Genomic DNA, 14,703 nt, shown 5'->3' with positions numbered 1-14,703 from the left:
ATTGTAAATATTTCTGATGCCTCCAAAATGCATGTCTTGCAATTATATTTCTGTGATGATGAAATATGAGATTTTGCACAAGCTGCTAGGTATTGAAGAATTAAAGACATATTCCTGCAAAAGCTATATTGATAAAACAGTTCAAATTAAAATGCTAACTGATGTTATATCCAGGCGTACTAAGCAGGAAAATAAGGATGAATATAGAACCCACTATATGAGGAGAACAGTAGATCTATGTAAGGTGATTTTTAAAAGCACAGTAAAGAAAAGCCTCGTCACAAAGCACAGAAAAATCCAGCTATGGTCTCAAAGCAAAATTTACAAAAATTCTTGATGCAACAAGAGTCCACAAAATGTTAGGGAAGTTTTGAAAGTGAAAGGGAAGGAAGAAAAAGATTTCTCTCTCCAAAAATGGTAGTGGCTTTACCTATCAAACCAGAAATAATAGGAATTCTGAAAAAATCCAGAATCAGACTTGTAATTTTGGTTGCACAGTATACTGTGTGCAACTCTGTACCTTTCTAAAAGAAAGGGCTGTTAGTTTTCTGGTTAATAAATAATAAATCTAACCATTTTACCAAAGCCTGTAAATAAAGAGTTGGTTCCAAAAGTCAGCACGTTATGAGAAATAGCCTCAGTGCACATACTTTTTAGACAAGCATTCAAAAAAAGTAAATACACCACGATTTATCAGATCTGGATGAATGTGGAAAAGAAACCTAACAAACCTGGATTGAATTAAGACATTCCACTAGTATAACTTTCCTACAACAAGCCCACTAGTTAAAGAAGGATAAAGGAGACCTTGTGTACACTGAGATGAAAATCTGCTGTTACAGAAGAGACAGCACCCCAATAAAGTAGTCCTGCTCCTGTCTCCTCTAATAGGAGGTAATTTCAAACTGGATTGACAGCGGGTGTACAAACTGAGGACTATGGTGCTTGTTTTGTAACCTCTGACATGGGAAACACCCCCTGAGCCACTCAGCTGTCAATGCTCTTCCTCTGCCACCCCCCTAACCTCATCCCCAGCACAGGCTCATGCCATGTAGCTGTGTGCCCAGCAGCCATTCCTGTGCTGCCTAACGAAACCTACGGGTCTGAATCAAACACCCAAGGTCTTCCTGCCCAGTGCATGGAGAGAAACAGGCACACAAGATTAAAAGCTGGCCTTCCACCCTCAAAAAAAGAACCAACCCTGAATTGAGCAGGAAGCCTCAAAGGGGTTCTTACTCCAGTTCTTCACGGAAAGTTACTTACTCAGCAGAAGTTGAAATATTCTTTCCTTTTTTTTTGCCCACAGGAGGGATATTGAAGGCCTGGGTTCACATTTGTCTTCTGCCTGATTTGGAAAATGGGTTTGAAGATACATCTCTGTGCTAGGAGTGTGCAGAGCTGTGGGTACCCTCCAATGGAGCTGTTCCAGCCACACCACTCAGCAGCTCCTCAGCAAATGATTTCAAGTAACTGATCTAGAGACCTGAATTGCAACCCTTGCTCCAGTGAGGAAAACTGGAGGAAACTCCAAAAGATGAAATTGCAACAGATTCCTATCAGAATGCCCTGGCACTGACTCTCACCCCCAAAAGTCTCTAAAATAACTTGCTCTTTAAAACAAAACTTAAAGAATAAAAATGTACAAAACTGAACAAAATATACTGTCAATCTTATATATCTGATGTTAATAACCTTCTGAAGCCAGCTCTTCTCTGGAAGTTAGGAGGACAGTTAGTTCAGGAACTGCATGGATAGCTCCAGAGACCTGGAGTTGAGACAAAGCAATCCCTTTTGGCTGCAGAGTCTCTTCACAAACAGTTGTTTAGGCTTGATTATTACAAGGGGATTGTGTGGTCTTTTAGAAGTCAATTGGTTTAGTTATATTAGGGCTCAAAGAACTTAAAGATTGAAGTTCTGAGTAGTAGACTTAAGAAGGTTAGATGACATGAGGGCAGCTTTATTTTAGATTGCTTTGTGCTTTAAATAGCACTTGATGAAGATGAACAAGGTTTCAATTGATTGCTGTGTGAGGACAAGGTGCAGAAGTCTACTATGGATATTAACTCTTCACGTAAAGTTGGCCTGAATTGACAAAAGGGATCAAAAACAATGACAGAGGAGCAGACCTCATGTCTCTTCTTCCTCCTGGAGAAATCCCTTGCACTGGGTCATGTCCTCAGAGGGTGAGAACTGCCAAATGTGCTGTAACCCCACAAAGGAAAGGCAGAAAATTTCAACAGGAGGACCAACAGTTTTCAAGTAGCTGCTCCCCTAATCCTGCAATACACAGACACTTAAAGTCACTTTGTGATAACTAGCCTGCACAAGGTCAAGTATATGTTTCTGTCTTTACATGATAGGGGTGCAGCACCCTTCCACCTCCTTAAGCACATAGTCAGACTCGACATTCCTCACTAAAATTCTCCCTAAAGCAGAACCGTGCTGACATACAGAATTTATAATGCATGCATGATTTTTGTTGTATTTTCTTAAGTATCATTTGTTGTAAATAAAGATTGTATGTTCACCAATGCATGTAGGTAATGAAGTATAGAAATGTAAGACATTAACAAGTTTGTAGACATATATAAGAGGGTTTTTAACATAAATACATGACTACATGTGAAAAAGTGAAATTCTTATGGAATATAACAGACTGTGATGATAGTTACAAAAAAAGGTCATCGACCTAAATAAAGATTGTATGTTCACCAATGCATGTAGGTAATGAAGTATAGAAATGTAAGACATTAACAAGTTTGTAGACATATATAAGAGGGTTTTTAACATAAATACATGACTACATGTGAAAAAGTGAAATTCTTATGGAATATAACAGACTGTGATGATAGTTACAAAAAAAGGTCATCGACCCTGAAAAATAAACTCATATGAACCAAGCAATCATTTCTGTGCCATGAGTTCTTTTAATAACTAGGATTAATAGATGTTACACAGGTATAATGAGGAGATGCTACCAAATGATGCTGTGTTACTGTATGCCCACGCTCTAAATAGGTGGTCTGTGGGTTCCCCTGAAACCATTGAAATAGGAGGGATGGCTCATTGGCAGAAAAGGTTGTGCCCATGTCTAACTATTTTTTAAGGCAAAGTGACATTTCAAGATCGATGGCTTTGAAAAAAATTAAGGGATGATAGTCCTAAAATGTTTCCAGAAACTGGTCAGTAAATACACCCAGTAATTAGATCACATGCTGCTCATAGGAGTCATTTCATCCCTAAATTCTCACATCATCTTCTTATTAATAATTACAGAACACGGAAGTCAGTTTAGTTTGTTTAGTTTCATTTTTCTGTTTTTTGTTTTTTTTTTAGTATGGTTTCTCTCCTAGAAAATATCACAATCCCTGTAAATTTTGTAAGTGTAAATGTGTTTAATGAATTTGCACAAGTTTTAGGCATTTACTTCATTTTTCTTAAATGGTTAGTCAGATGTTTGTTTTTAACTCTGAGTTCCAGCTAAGGAGAAAAGGTCTAAGGACATAAACTGTGTTCAAAGGTTGTGAAATCATACTAGATTATTTCCACTAATGTCCCAAATATCTAATCCCCTGCACAAAAGCAGATTCTACTATTACTTTACTGCAGCTCCATCATGTTTATTCTCAAATTGCTCGCTAAAAGGGATGCCTATATATTATTTGGGAGAGTAGGCATGCCTATACTTAATGGTATTCCACATTTTTCATTCTGAGACACAGTTTTTCAATCATCTGTCCCCTGCTAGACACTACATAATTTGGTCTGATATTTCACCACGATGATGTCCTCAGCCTGACATTTTTGACCGGAGATATTAAACTACTTGAGAATCGAAGCAAAGAGACAAGCTGTCTTTGAAACTCAGACATAAGAAGGAAGAATGTAAGAGGACAAGTGACCCAGCAATAATATGGACATGCTGTTCAAGCATGTAGGGATGGTGTTAGGAAAGCCAAAGCCCACCTGAAGTTGAATCTGGTGAGGGACATGAAAGGCAGAAAGAGGAGTTTCTCCAGGTATATCGACAGCAAGAGGAAGATGAGGGAAAATGTGGGCCCACTGCTGAATGGGGAAAGAGACTTGTTGACAAAGGGCATGGAAATGGCTGATGTATAGAATGCCTTCCTTACCTCAGTCTTTACTGCTTTGCCTTCAGTAATATCAGGTTCCCGAGAGACTGGTGAGAAGGTCTGGAGAAAGGGGGATTTACCCTAAGTAGAGGAGGATCAAGTTGGGGAACATTTAAACAAACAGGACGCACAAATTTCATAAGACCTGACAGGATGTACCCACAAATGCTGAGGGAGCTGGCCAACGTCACTGTGAGGCCATTCTTGATAACTGTGAAAGGTCATGGCAGCTGGGAGAGGTTCCTGACAGCTGGAACAAAGCAAATGTCAATCCCATCTTCAAGAAGGGCAAGAGGGAAGATCGGGAGCTCCAGATCTGTCAGCCTCACCTCAACCCCTGAGAAGGTGATGGAACAAATTATCCTGGAAACCATTTCCAAGCACATAACAGACAGGAAGGTGACTGGGAGTAGCCAGTTTGAATTTATGAAGACAAAGATGTGCTTAACCACCCTGATAGCCTTCTACAATGAGAAGGTTCAGTGGATGAGGAGAGAGCAGTGGATGATGTTTATCTTGACTTCAGTAAGGCTTTTGACAGCATCTCCTGTAATGTCCTCACAGACAAAGGAATGAAGTGTGGACTATGCTCAGCGGACAGTGAAGTGGATTGAAAACTAGCTGAATTCTGAGTCCCAGAAGGTTCTCATCAACAACACAAAGTCCAGCTGGAGGCCAGCCATTAGCAGTGTCTGGTAGGGGTCAATACTGGGGCTCTCAATGTTTTACATCTTCTTTAATACCTGGATGATGGGATGCCACACTTTCAGTGACAGCAGGAAGCATGTATCCCACCACTCTCAGTACTCCTTCCAGATGTCCATTTGCTCTCATGCAAGTTGTGTTCCAGATGTGTGATCACAAGCACATAATTCCATTCCTCCCTTCTCAACATTTCTTTAGACGCTTGTGAAGTCAAGCTCCAAAATTTTGGAAATTGAGTTCTTTAAGGTAAATAAATAGGAAAGTGGGGTTTTGTACAATTTCAGTTCTGTCCCTTGCATGTATATATAACATCACAGTCTTCTGTTATGTGAACATTATTGCTGCACAATTCTTCATTCAGTGGGAAGGATGGGCAGGTCTCATGCAGTAAATAGCTGTTCAGGATTTTTGGTCATCATAAGTATTCCATATGCTGGGCTATATATTTATTTACTGTCCACACACTTACTGTTTCTTACAGACATTTTTGTCTTTTAAAGTCAGGAACTTCTTTGCAACCTTAATTTTTACATTTTCCAGAATCTCCTTCATGGGAGAAGTCACGTTAGAATCCAAGTCTCTGGAGCAGCTTTTAACAATTTTAACATTGAGGCAAAGCTTCCACTACCTGCAACAACACTCACAATCCCAAAGAAAGTAATCCTTACTACAGGTTCATCCATTTTCAGGACAAATGCAGGCTTTTCCCAAAATGACACTGTGAGAGTAAAATTGCATATCGTCATACAGATAAAACCTATACTCACAAAGATAGTGGTACAGTACCATACTCACAAGGAAAGATAAATCACAGCCGTACATCAGTCTTAATTACAGTATCTCCTAAGCCTTTGAGTTCTGCAGGGTATTTTCTCTGCAGTAGATACCTGGATGATGACATCCCCGTAGGCAGCAATTTGGTTCTTACAGATCAACAGAGGTTCTTGGCCCTGCAATTACCTCCCTTTATGTAGTTCTCTGTACACTTCCTATGCATGTTTTACTTTCTGCTTTCTTTAAGTCCCTCCACCTTCAGCCACTGTCCTTAGTCCTCAGCTTTTACCCTGCTTTGGCCCTCACATGTGCCCAGTAACCTTCCCCTGCCTATGATGCAGCAAGTCCAGGTGTAGGACAGGCTCGCATGATGGGTAGGAAGCTGAAGATAGCAGAGGCCATGGCTGAGAAAAACCACAAAAGTCACTCCTGTTTCTGTGACTCTGCAGTCAGTAAAGTAACCAGTAGCTTAATCAAGGCCTCTCCAGTGCCAGACAGAGCAGAATTTCCTCCTCTGATGGAAGACATGCCCAGAATGAAAGATGCCCTCATTTTTCAGGCAACAGCATCACACCATAGGCATCTGCTCTGTTTAGCTGGGGTCAGACCAGGGTAACTATCAGTAGGGCTGCAGACCTGATGGAGCAACTTTTTCATGTACCTGTTAGTGATGGAAACAGAGAACTTAACCAGGTCTTAACTGCCCGATTCAGCAGTGTAAAGCTGGACATGCCTGCTAGGAGCAGTGGTGTGTGTGGGGAAATGAGACAAGAAAATTGGGCATGGCTAGTGGGTGCTGGGCAGGGCAGGAGGGGAATTTAGTAAGTTTAGGGAACATTCAATAATTTAAGGGGGCATTCAATAACTGAAGACACTATCAGAAAGTGTAAACATAGTTTCACTGTTTTACTTCTTGAAGGCAATACAGAGCATAAAGGAAGGGAGTATTTAGGTGAGTAGTTGTTTTTCGTGGAAAAGACAGAACGAAATGCTTCAGGCAGGCTGGTTTGAGGATTTGTGAATGCAGGTACGTGAGGAAACGCTTCTGCAGCTACGGGAGCGTGAAATCCTGCGTGGGGCCGCTTTCAAGTGGCTCCCTCAAAGCTTCACCCCGCACAGGCCGGTGCCTTTCCGACCAAGGCAGGGCGAGCACCCAGGTGACCCCCTTCGAGCACCAAGAGAAGCCGGGCGGGACTCCGGTGCAGCACAACAGGGGGAACTCCCAGCAGCTCCGGAGTGGCGGCGACAGAGTTCGCAGGCGGCCGGGTGAGCACCGTCCCCTCCTCTTCCACCTTCTCGGGGCCGCGAACCGGCGCGGGGGCGCCCTGTGTTGTCTCCTCCTCTGTCGCCGCCGCCGCCGCCGCTTCCCAGGCTCCCGGTGCCTTTGCCCCGGCGGCGGATGGGGGCCAGCCCGCTGGCAGCTCGCTGTACTGCACCCCCCACGGACCCGCCGGCAGGACGGCGCTGCTGCAGCCCGCTCTCGGCGGAGGCCGCCCCCCGGTAATTTTTGTTTTCCCCTGTCCCCGCGGGAGGGTGAAGGGGACCCTGGGGGGGGCAGTACCAGGCAGGCCCTCTCCCCGCCGCCGTCCGGGCCCGGGGGAGCGGCCGGGGAGCGTGGGGGGTTGAGGGCAGGAAAGGCGGAGGCAGCGCTTTGTTGCAATAAACTTTCCTGCCTCCTTCCCACCCCCCGCTGCCGGGTCTTATTTAAAGGCGAAAAGAAAAAAAAAATAGAAAAACAGACAAGAAAGGGGGGAGGAATAAAAATAATCCCTCGCCACGTCCCGCCGCATGGCAGCGAACAGCGAGAAGCCGTCGGCGTGGAGGGTCCCATTCCCCACCCGGGGCTGGGGGCCGGGCCGGGCCGGGCCGTGCCCCGCCGGTGTCTCCGCTTCACCCCCGGAGCCGCCGGTGACGTCTGGCACACGTGCGCGGAGGCCGCGGCTGTGACTGGGAGCCGGGGCGGGCGGGGAGGGGGACGCCGCTTCCTCCTCCTCCTCCTCCTCCTCCCTCTGGCCTGGGACAGCCTGACCGCCGGCCGGCCGCCCCCCGGCCCCCGCTGCTCTCCGAAATGCCCCTGCAGCAGGTCAGTGACTCGTGGGGCGGCGGCGCGCAACGCCCCCCGTGCCCGACCCCTATTCAGATTTCCGCCTCCCCTGATATTTTCCGCCCCCCCCCCCAAAAAAAAAAAATCATACCCTCCCCCCTTATGGCCCCCCATGGGTTTTTCTTTGTCCTCGCTGTTTTCGGGTGCGCGCTTGGCCCTCGTGGGCTGCGCGGAGTTGGAAGGGGGGAAGGCGAGGGACATCCCCGCCGGGAGGAGGTCGTGGACGCCGAGGGAGGGGGCTCAACTGCCCGCCCCCTCCCTCCGCGTCCACGACCTTCTCCCGGTGATGTGGGATCGCTAAATTCCCCACTACCCCTTCCTCTCTCGCCCCGCTGCGCCACTGCCCGGGCAAAGCGGGTTTTAACATCCCCCTCCCGCTTCTCCCCACCCCCCCCCCCATCATCCAGTCGGTGATGGTCCCAGGTATCAGATGCTGCTCTAAGTCCGAAATACTTTTTGCAAGCGTTTGGGAGCAGTGTCTCGGTGCAGCAGGGGGACGGTGAGGAGCTGCCTTCCGCGTGGGTTTTTGCGAGCGTTGGCTGCAGAGGTAGTGATTGGGAGTTTCGAGGCTCATCACATCCCTACCCGAACCTCTCTTAATTCTGTTTTAAATAAGTATCTTTGCTGTAAAAAGTAGCTGTTTTTTTTTTTTTTTTGGGGGGGGTGTCTTCATATTTTAGCGGTGCTCAATGTCAGGAAGTTGTTTCAAAGCACTTTGTAAATATTTGGCGGTCTGATGCAAAGGTTTGGTTCATAAAAGGTGTTGGTGAGTGAATACAAAGAGGAGCATATGTTATGAGATGATTCTGGGAGAATAATTGCACAGGGTGTTTTGGCTTTCTGGGAGGGCTTTTGATGTCATGGGGGACTCCTAAAATGTCTTCTTAATGGGTGCTACAAGACCTTCAAATATGCATTTAATGCACTGCGGGGCGGGGGAGGGTATACTGTTCACATCTCTAATAAGAGGAACTCCCAGCCATAAAAGCTTCTTTCCGTATTAAAAGTTTGGAAGCAGGAAAGCAGTTTTGGCCTCTGCCTGCAAGTTGTGAGTTTGTTCTATACCCTCACCCTCCCTGTTTACTCGGGAAGAGATGTGGGATGCGGAGGAAGGGTGGTCAGGCTGGCAGTACCTACAGGCTCTGGCTGGCACCCTCCCAGGGCAGTAAGCCATCCATGGCACGTGCCAGGAAAGGGGCTGCACATCCCACTCTGCCCTGACAGCCATGCTAATGTGAGTGCCCCTCTCAGAGCCTGGTTTGTTGCAGACCTGTCTTGTGGGAAGTAAGGCTGAAAGCACCCTAGTGTTCTGCCTTGTCTTCCTGCTCTGCAGACCACTTCGTGGGGAGGTGGCCCAGCCCTTTTGCAGTTCTTCATCTCCCACCCGATTTTCCCTAAAACTTACAGGGGATTTTCTGGGTCTGAGAGGTGAGGGTATTTCCCAGTTAGTTTTCCCAGTTGGCTCCTAGTTGAGCATTTTTGAGAAACTTACACCAAAGACTGGTGAGAGGAATGATAAAACGCTTGGTAGCTGAGTCAGTGAGTTTAGGCAAGTAGCACCAATATAAATTTAGCACTTGATTAGCAAGTAGCGGATGGAGTCCAAGGACCCTAGCTGACAACAAGGCCCTGCTATGCAAAAGACTAGGGATAAGTCTAGTATAAGTAAGTTTGGCCAGCACACCTGCGCTGGTTAGGGTTATGAAAATACTCCAGCTCTTCAGATGTAACTGTGCTGGCAACCCACCCATCACTTCCAAATGTGAGCTATGATATGGACTAGAAAAAAGTCACTACAGTTTAGGTTGGTCAGGGAGGTGTTTGACTATAGCAGCAAATGAAAAAGTTTCCTTTGCTGAAGCAAGCTCCTTGTTCTTTCCAGGAATTTGTTAGTTACTTTATCTATGGTTGTGCAAGTGTAACCTTGCTGGAAAAGCCTTGAAAAGTGGCCTGGTCCATTATAACAGGAGGCTCCAGCCCAACTGATGAGTTTGCACACTCTCTGTCTGCCAAGCAGGTGTTTTGATATGGTCCAAGGCCTGTTCCTTGCTCAGTCACTGCCTGATGTGTTGGCTCCGGTGAGGAAGGGCTGCTAACTGGGTTTTTGTACCCCAGTGAGCCCTGGCTGTGGGAGGCTGTGACCTAGCCTTTTGGCCCTTTCAACCTGAGGAGCTTTTTCATGACTCCTGTGGAGTTAATAGAAAGTGTTACCTGGCAGATCTGAACCCCTGCCATGGCTTAAACACAAGTGGTAATGAAGAATTAACCCTTGCAAAGCGGCCATGTGCTTGCTCTCCTGGGCAAAGCCTGAGCCTCTGGAGACAGGGTGAGTGCTGCTGCAAGGGCAGGTGGTCCTGTGTCCTGCCCTGCCGCAGGCTGGTGCTGCTTCCCTTCATCCGTTCCCTTCTGGAATCTCAGGCTTCCCAGGATGGATAATTAACCCTGACCAAGGCCGGTTGTACCAGCTAATAGAAGGTCTGGTAAATGCCGGGGACCTTCAAGGGAAGGTGGTGGCCAGGGAGAGGGCATGGATGTAGTGACACCATGCCATTTTGGTGGCAGTGAACTTGTGAATCACCTTGGTTCCTTGTAGAAATGTGGGAGAAACTAATGTGTGATAAGGTAACCCCAAAGCATTCTTGTTGGTGTTGCCTTCTTGCTTGGTGTGAGAAAGTCACTGCCATTTGCAAATCCCAGTACTTAAAAATGAGGCTGCTATAAAAGCAAGCTGCTCAAAATGTTTCTAATTCAAATAGTGGAGAATTTCTTACTGTCTTTGGGTTATAAAGATAAGCCTTTCAGAAGAGGGCCATTTTCTTAGCCATGAGAAAATGCTTAAATGGAGACACCACCCACATGTTAAGTCCTTTTTAAAAGGGGCTAAATCCTCTTAACAACAATATCTTTAGAGAACTCCTGTGGCCTTTAGATGACATAGGCTGTGGAGAGGCTGGTTCGGCATACTTCAGAAGGGGGTGGGAGGATTTACATTTCCAAACTGAATACTTAGCACCCCTCGATTTTTTTCTGGTGGTTTAGAAAGCACCTCTTCCTCTCTCCTCCTCAGCATGTCACAGCTGGAAAGGGAGAAAAATGGGGTAACTCAGTTTTTCTCCTATGTGTTAGGTAGAGGAGCAAGTCTTTAGGACATAAATACTGAACAAGGATTTAAGGTATGGGAGAAAAACCTGTAAGTTGCATAAAGGAAGTGGGTAGTTAACTAGGAGCTCTTCTTTCTTCTGCAGGAATAAAAAGATTTGTCTGTGAAGATGCAGGTGTTTTCATATTCAAACCCACTTTTGTATTTCTTTGCCTGACAGTTTGTGTTACTAGGAGTGAATGCTAGCGTGAGTTTGGGGCCTTTGCTTTTTGAATAGCATTTAAGGGAGTTTCTTTGGTTTAAATCCATCTCTTCCAGCAACAGACTGCTTGCTTCTGAGCCCAAGGAGGTACCACATGGTCCTTTGGCACAGCTATCTGAGGAGAGTTCAAAGAGGTATAAATCCCAATTGCTCTAACTGTGCCAACAAGCATCTAGTGGAAAGCAGGCATCCTAATAAAACCGTACAGGAATAGCCTGTAGCTTGCTGTGCTTGCTGAAGGTGGTTTTGCTGTCCTTATACAGAGTCCAGCTACGCTGGTGTGGCTCTGTCTGCACCAGAACTATTGAAGTATGGTAGCCTCATGATGATAAGGGCTTTTGGCAGATTTCCATGAGCAGCTGAGCCACTCAAAGGCTTTACTGTGGCTGGAAGGAGTAGGCTTGCTTCTCCCTCAGTCTCTTCTGTATTACCTCCTTTGCCCTGCTCAGGCCAGGCACTGATCTTCCGCCACCTCTCTGCTTGGGGAGCATCTAGCTGTACTGGTGGTTTGGTTTTCTGCTGCTTTAACAAGGTAAAGTAGCTGGGTCTGATGAGCATTAGGCTGGACCTGTGGTAGGTTTTGGGCATACATGGCCCAAGATGGGATGAGTGTGTTGAAGGAGACAGGAGCTTTCCCAGGCAGTGGTGTTGAGGTGTTACATTGGTTTGCTAAGCCTCAGATTTTCAGAAGATAGTCTTGCCTGTTCTTGCCATGGTGTTGTGAGACCATGGAGAAGGTGTCGTGGTTTAAGTGACAGAAGGTATCTTCCTTGTGTCACCAGTCTGCTTGCCAAAGTCTGCATATGGGTCACTTTATGCCCAGTTTATTCTGCTGTAGCAGGTGCTTCAACTGATTGAGCAATTAAAAGCATTTCTTTTCCCTCACTTTATCCCAGGTATGTTCTGTTAACTTTTAGTGCTCATTTGTGAATATGTGCAAGCAGTAAAAACTAATAATAATAAAAAAATCTTTAAATTTGGAAACAGCTGTGTTTTGCAAGATGGAAGGTTGTCTCGCTACTTCTCTGACTATGGCTATGGCATACATTTGAGGAAGGAACACAAGAAGAGGGCTTGCACAAAGCCTTTATCCTACTTACTTTGAGAAAGCACTTCCTTGGTCAGGGGCTGCAGTGAGTTTCAGAGCTACCAATGGCCTGTGATTTTTGTCTAATCCCTGTTTGAACTTAGTTGTAGTTTTGACCCCATGTAGCAACAAGTTCTGCCTATGATTTAGGTATATCTTGTATGCAAGTGAAAAACAATTGTTTGTTTCTGCTTTTCTTCCCTCCCCCCCCTTCCATTTTGAACTTGCTGTCTATAGAGTGTTTGGGTGATCCTAGATATTTTGGTAGGGGAAATTATTTTCTCATATGCTTCTCTACTCAGCTTGTGATACATTTTCTGTCCCTGATTGTCCTCTCCAAGCTGAAAAGTGCTAGACCATTTAATTTCTCCTGAAATGAAAGCCATTAATGTTAAAAATAAAGATATCCTATTACAAAAAGGTGAGAAACGAAGATGTGAGCTTTGAGTTTTCTTAGTAGGGTTCTTCAAGTATGACACCTTTCAAACCTCAGTCTTCACTTCCGAAGGTGTGTGCTGGGCTGGCGGCCATGGCTTTATTGGCAGGGGTGGTCCTGGTGCTGGGGTGGAGGGGTGTGAGGGTGGCTCGGGCTTTAATCCTGGCTTGTGAGGGAGCTGCCTGCCAAGGATGGTTTGGAGGCTGTGACTTCAGTTCAGATGGGCTTCTTGCACTGATGGTGGTAATGTAGATCCAGCCCTGCCCAGAGCAAGGCTTCAGCAGATGGGACGCTCTTCTTAGTGTAACTAAATCTCCAGGTTTTACAGTCTCTGCAAATAATCTCATTTACAGCTGGCAGCTCTGAGTGTTGTGTATATATCGTGGCAGCTCTCATGCTTACAAATGACTAAGTTGGACTTCAGGCTTTTGTTTTGGCTGGCAGAGTTAATCACTTCCTGCATTATTTTTCATGAGCAGAATTGCGTTTGTTGCTACAGGGAGCAGAAACCCCCTTCATGTGCCCAGGGGCAGTGATGTGTAGTGGGAGGGAGCCCCTGGTGCCTCCAGGATGGGGCTGCTACGGTGCTTGAGGTGATGCTGATGATGTATTTGGACTCGGTTTCAATTTCAGTTCTGTTTGAAGACAGACTTGGCAAAATTTCTCAATTTATCACATCTTTAAAAGGGAACTATTTCACTTCTGTTTTCCTCGAGTAAGTTGGTCCAAAACCACACTTGGAAGTGCTATGCCTGGCATGGATGTCTCTTGAAGTACTATGCTGTCTGCTTGGATGGTGCTTCTATTTGCTGGATCTCATGGCATTCATGGAGTTCTTAATGCCTTGTGGGCTCAGCATGAGCTGTGGTAAATACTTCTGTCTGCAACCCTTGTAAAGGGAGAAGACAAAAGCTTGACTAGGCATTCATGAAGCTAATATGTACTGAAAATGGCCTCTACTATGTGGTAGGCATGTCCTCCTTCGTGCATTTTAGCCCTCTTTTTATGCATATACAAATACATCACAAATGTGTTGGTAGTTCTTTGCAAACTGAACTTGCCTAAGGTTAATGGCATGTGTTGTGTCTCTGCTATCCTACTTGTGAATGGGAACAGTTGTTGACCTGACCTGTTAAGAGTGTGGGAACTAACACACTAACTGCCACCACTGCACATGCATGCCCTGCAGCTTTCAGGCTTTCGTGCCAAAGGTCTTTTGCCTAGGACTAAGCTAGGAAGAAAAGAAAGGTGGAGCTCTGAAGATCACCTTTTCAGAATCAGCTGGTACCTTTTTGTGACTGCACTATGTGGGCAAGTATTTTTTATTCCTACCACTAGAAGTAAAGCCAGTACCTGTTCAGTAACTTCACGTAAGTAGGATATTTAATTTGATCACCTGCATCTACTTTCCAAGATTTCATCCAGCTCAAACGTGGCTGCACCTAGGCCCAGAAGTGTCAACCACCTAAGGCTGATAGCATTTTCAGGTGCCCTACTTAAAGGGTCCAGGACTTGGGTTTTAGGAGGATATTAGGTGCTTCCTGTGATGTTGAGTTGCAGTACTGGAGAAGTTGGGCCCTCACAATAGGGTTTTAGGGTCTTGTCGACATTGCAAGCCACTAGTTGTTTTGCAGCTCATAGAAAACATATAAACAACTATTTTTGATAAAAGTAAACTGCATTGGGAAACTGAATAACATGAGGTGTCTGCTTGGCCTTGGCTGCCTCAGCTCCAGCATTCCCACTCCAAGTTATGGTACGTGTGCGTTGGTTAACGCATGCAGAGATTCTAGAAGTAATTTTTGTTAATGAACTTCTTGAAAGACTTACTTTCTCCTCTTTGCAATGCTGTTCTGGTTTTGTTCTTTTTGGTTGTTGTACAGCTGTTGGTTCAAAGGTTGCTGCATATTGCATAACTTACTGCTAGAAAGTGGGGCAGGGGAAGAAACTCATTGGCAAACTTCCTTCCTTGTTAATTAAGGTGACATAAAATTCTCTGTTTTAGGGGCTGTCTCCATGCAGTGCAAGAGTCAAATTCTTATATATTGTGTCAGGCTTATCTATCCACTCTACTAGTTCTCTCTAAATAAGATTTTCTCTTA

General features: G+C 45.4%; 1 protein-coding gene across 2 annotated transcripts in view; it reads left to right on the top strand.

The window, feature by feature from the left end:
- Nucleotides 1-7,402: 7,402 nt before the first annotated feature.
- E2F3 (E2F transcription factor 3) overlaps nucleotides 7,403-14,703 on the top strand; it is a 41,753-nt gene continuing 34,452 nt past the window's right edge. The window contains exon 1 of one of the 2 annotated variants that reach the window (XM_057424307.1): nucleotides 7,403-7,695. In XM_057424307.1, coding sequence (XP_057280290.1) covers nucleotides 7,681-7,695 — 15 coding nt within the window. In that variant the 5' untranslated portion in view covers nucleotides 7,403-7,680. Of the gene's footprint in view, nucleotides 7,696-14,335; nucleotides 14,358-14,703 lie in introns of those variants that run through there. The other variant, XM_057424309.1, reaches the window with a different exon arrangement.

Source organism: Pezoporus wallicus, unplaced genomic scaffold, assembly GCF_028554395.1.
Source record: "Pezoporus wallicus isolate ANWC-B61680 ecotype Strahan unplaced genomic scaffold, APGP_CSIRO_Pwel_v1 contig_5485, whole genome shotgun sequence".
NCBI classification, from domain to species: domain Eukaryota; kingdom Metazoa; phylum Chordata; class Aves; order Psittaciformes; family Psittacidae; genus Pezoporus; species Pezoporus wallicus.
Note: the sequence above shows the minus strand (reverse complement) of the source record. Positions and strands in the feature narration are given on the sequence as shown.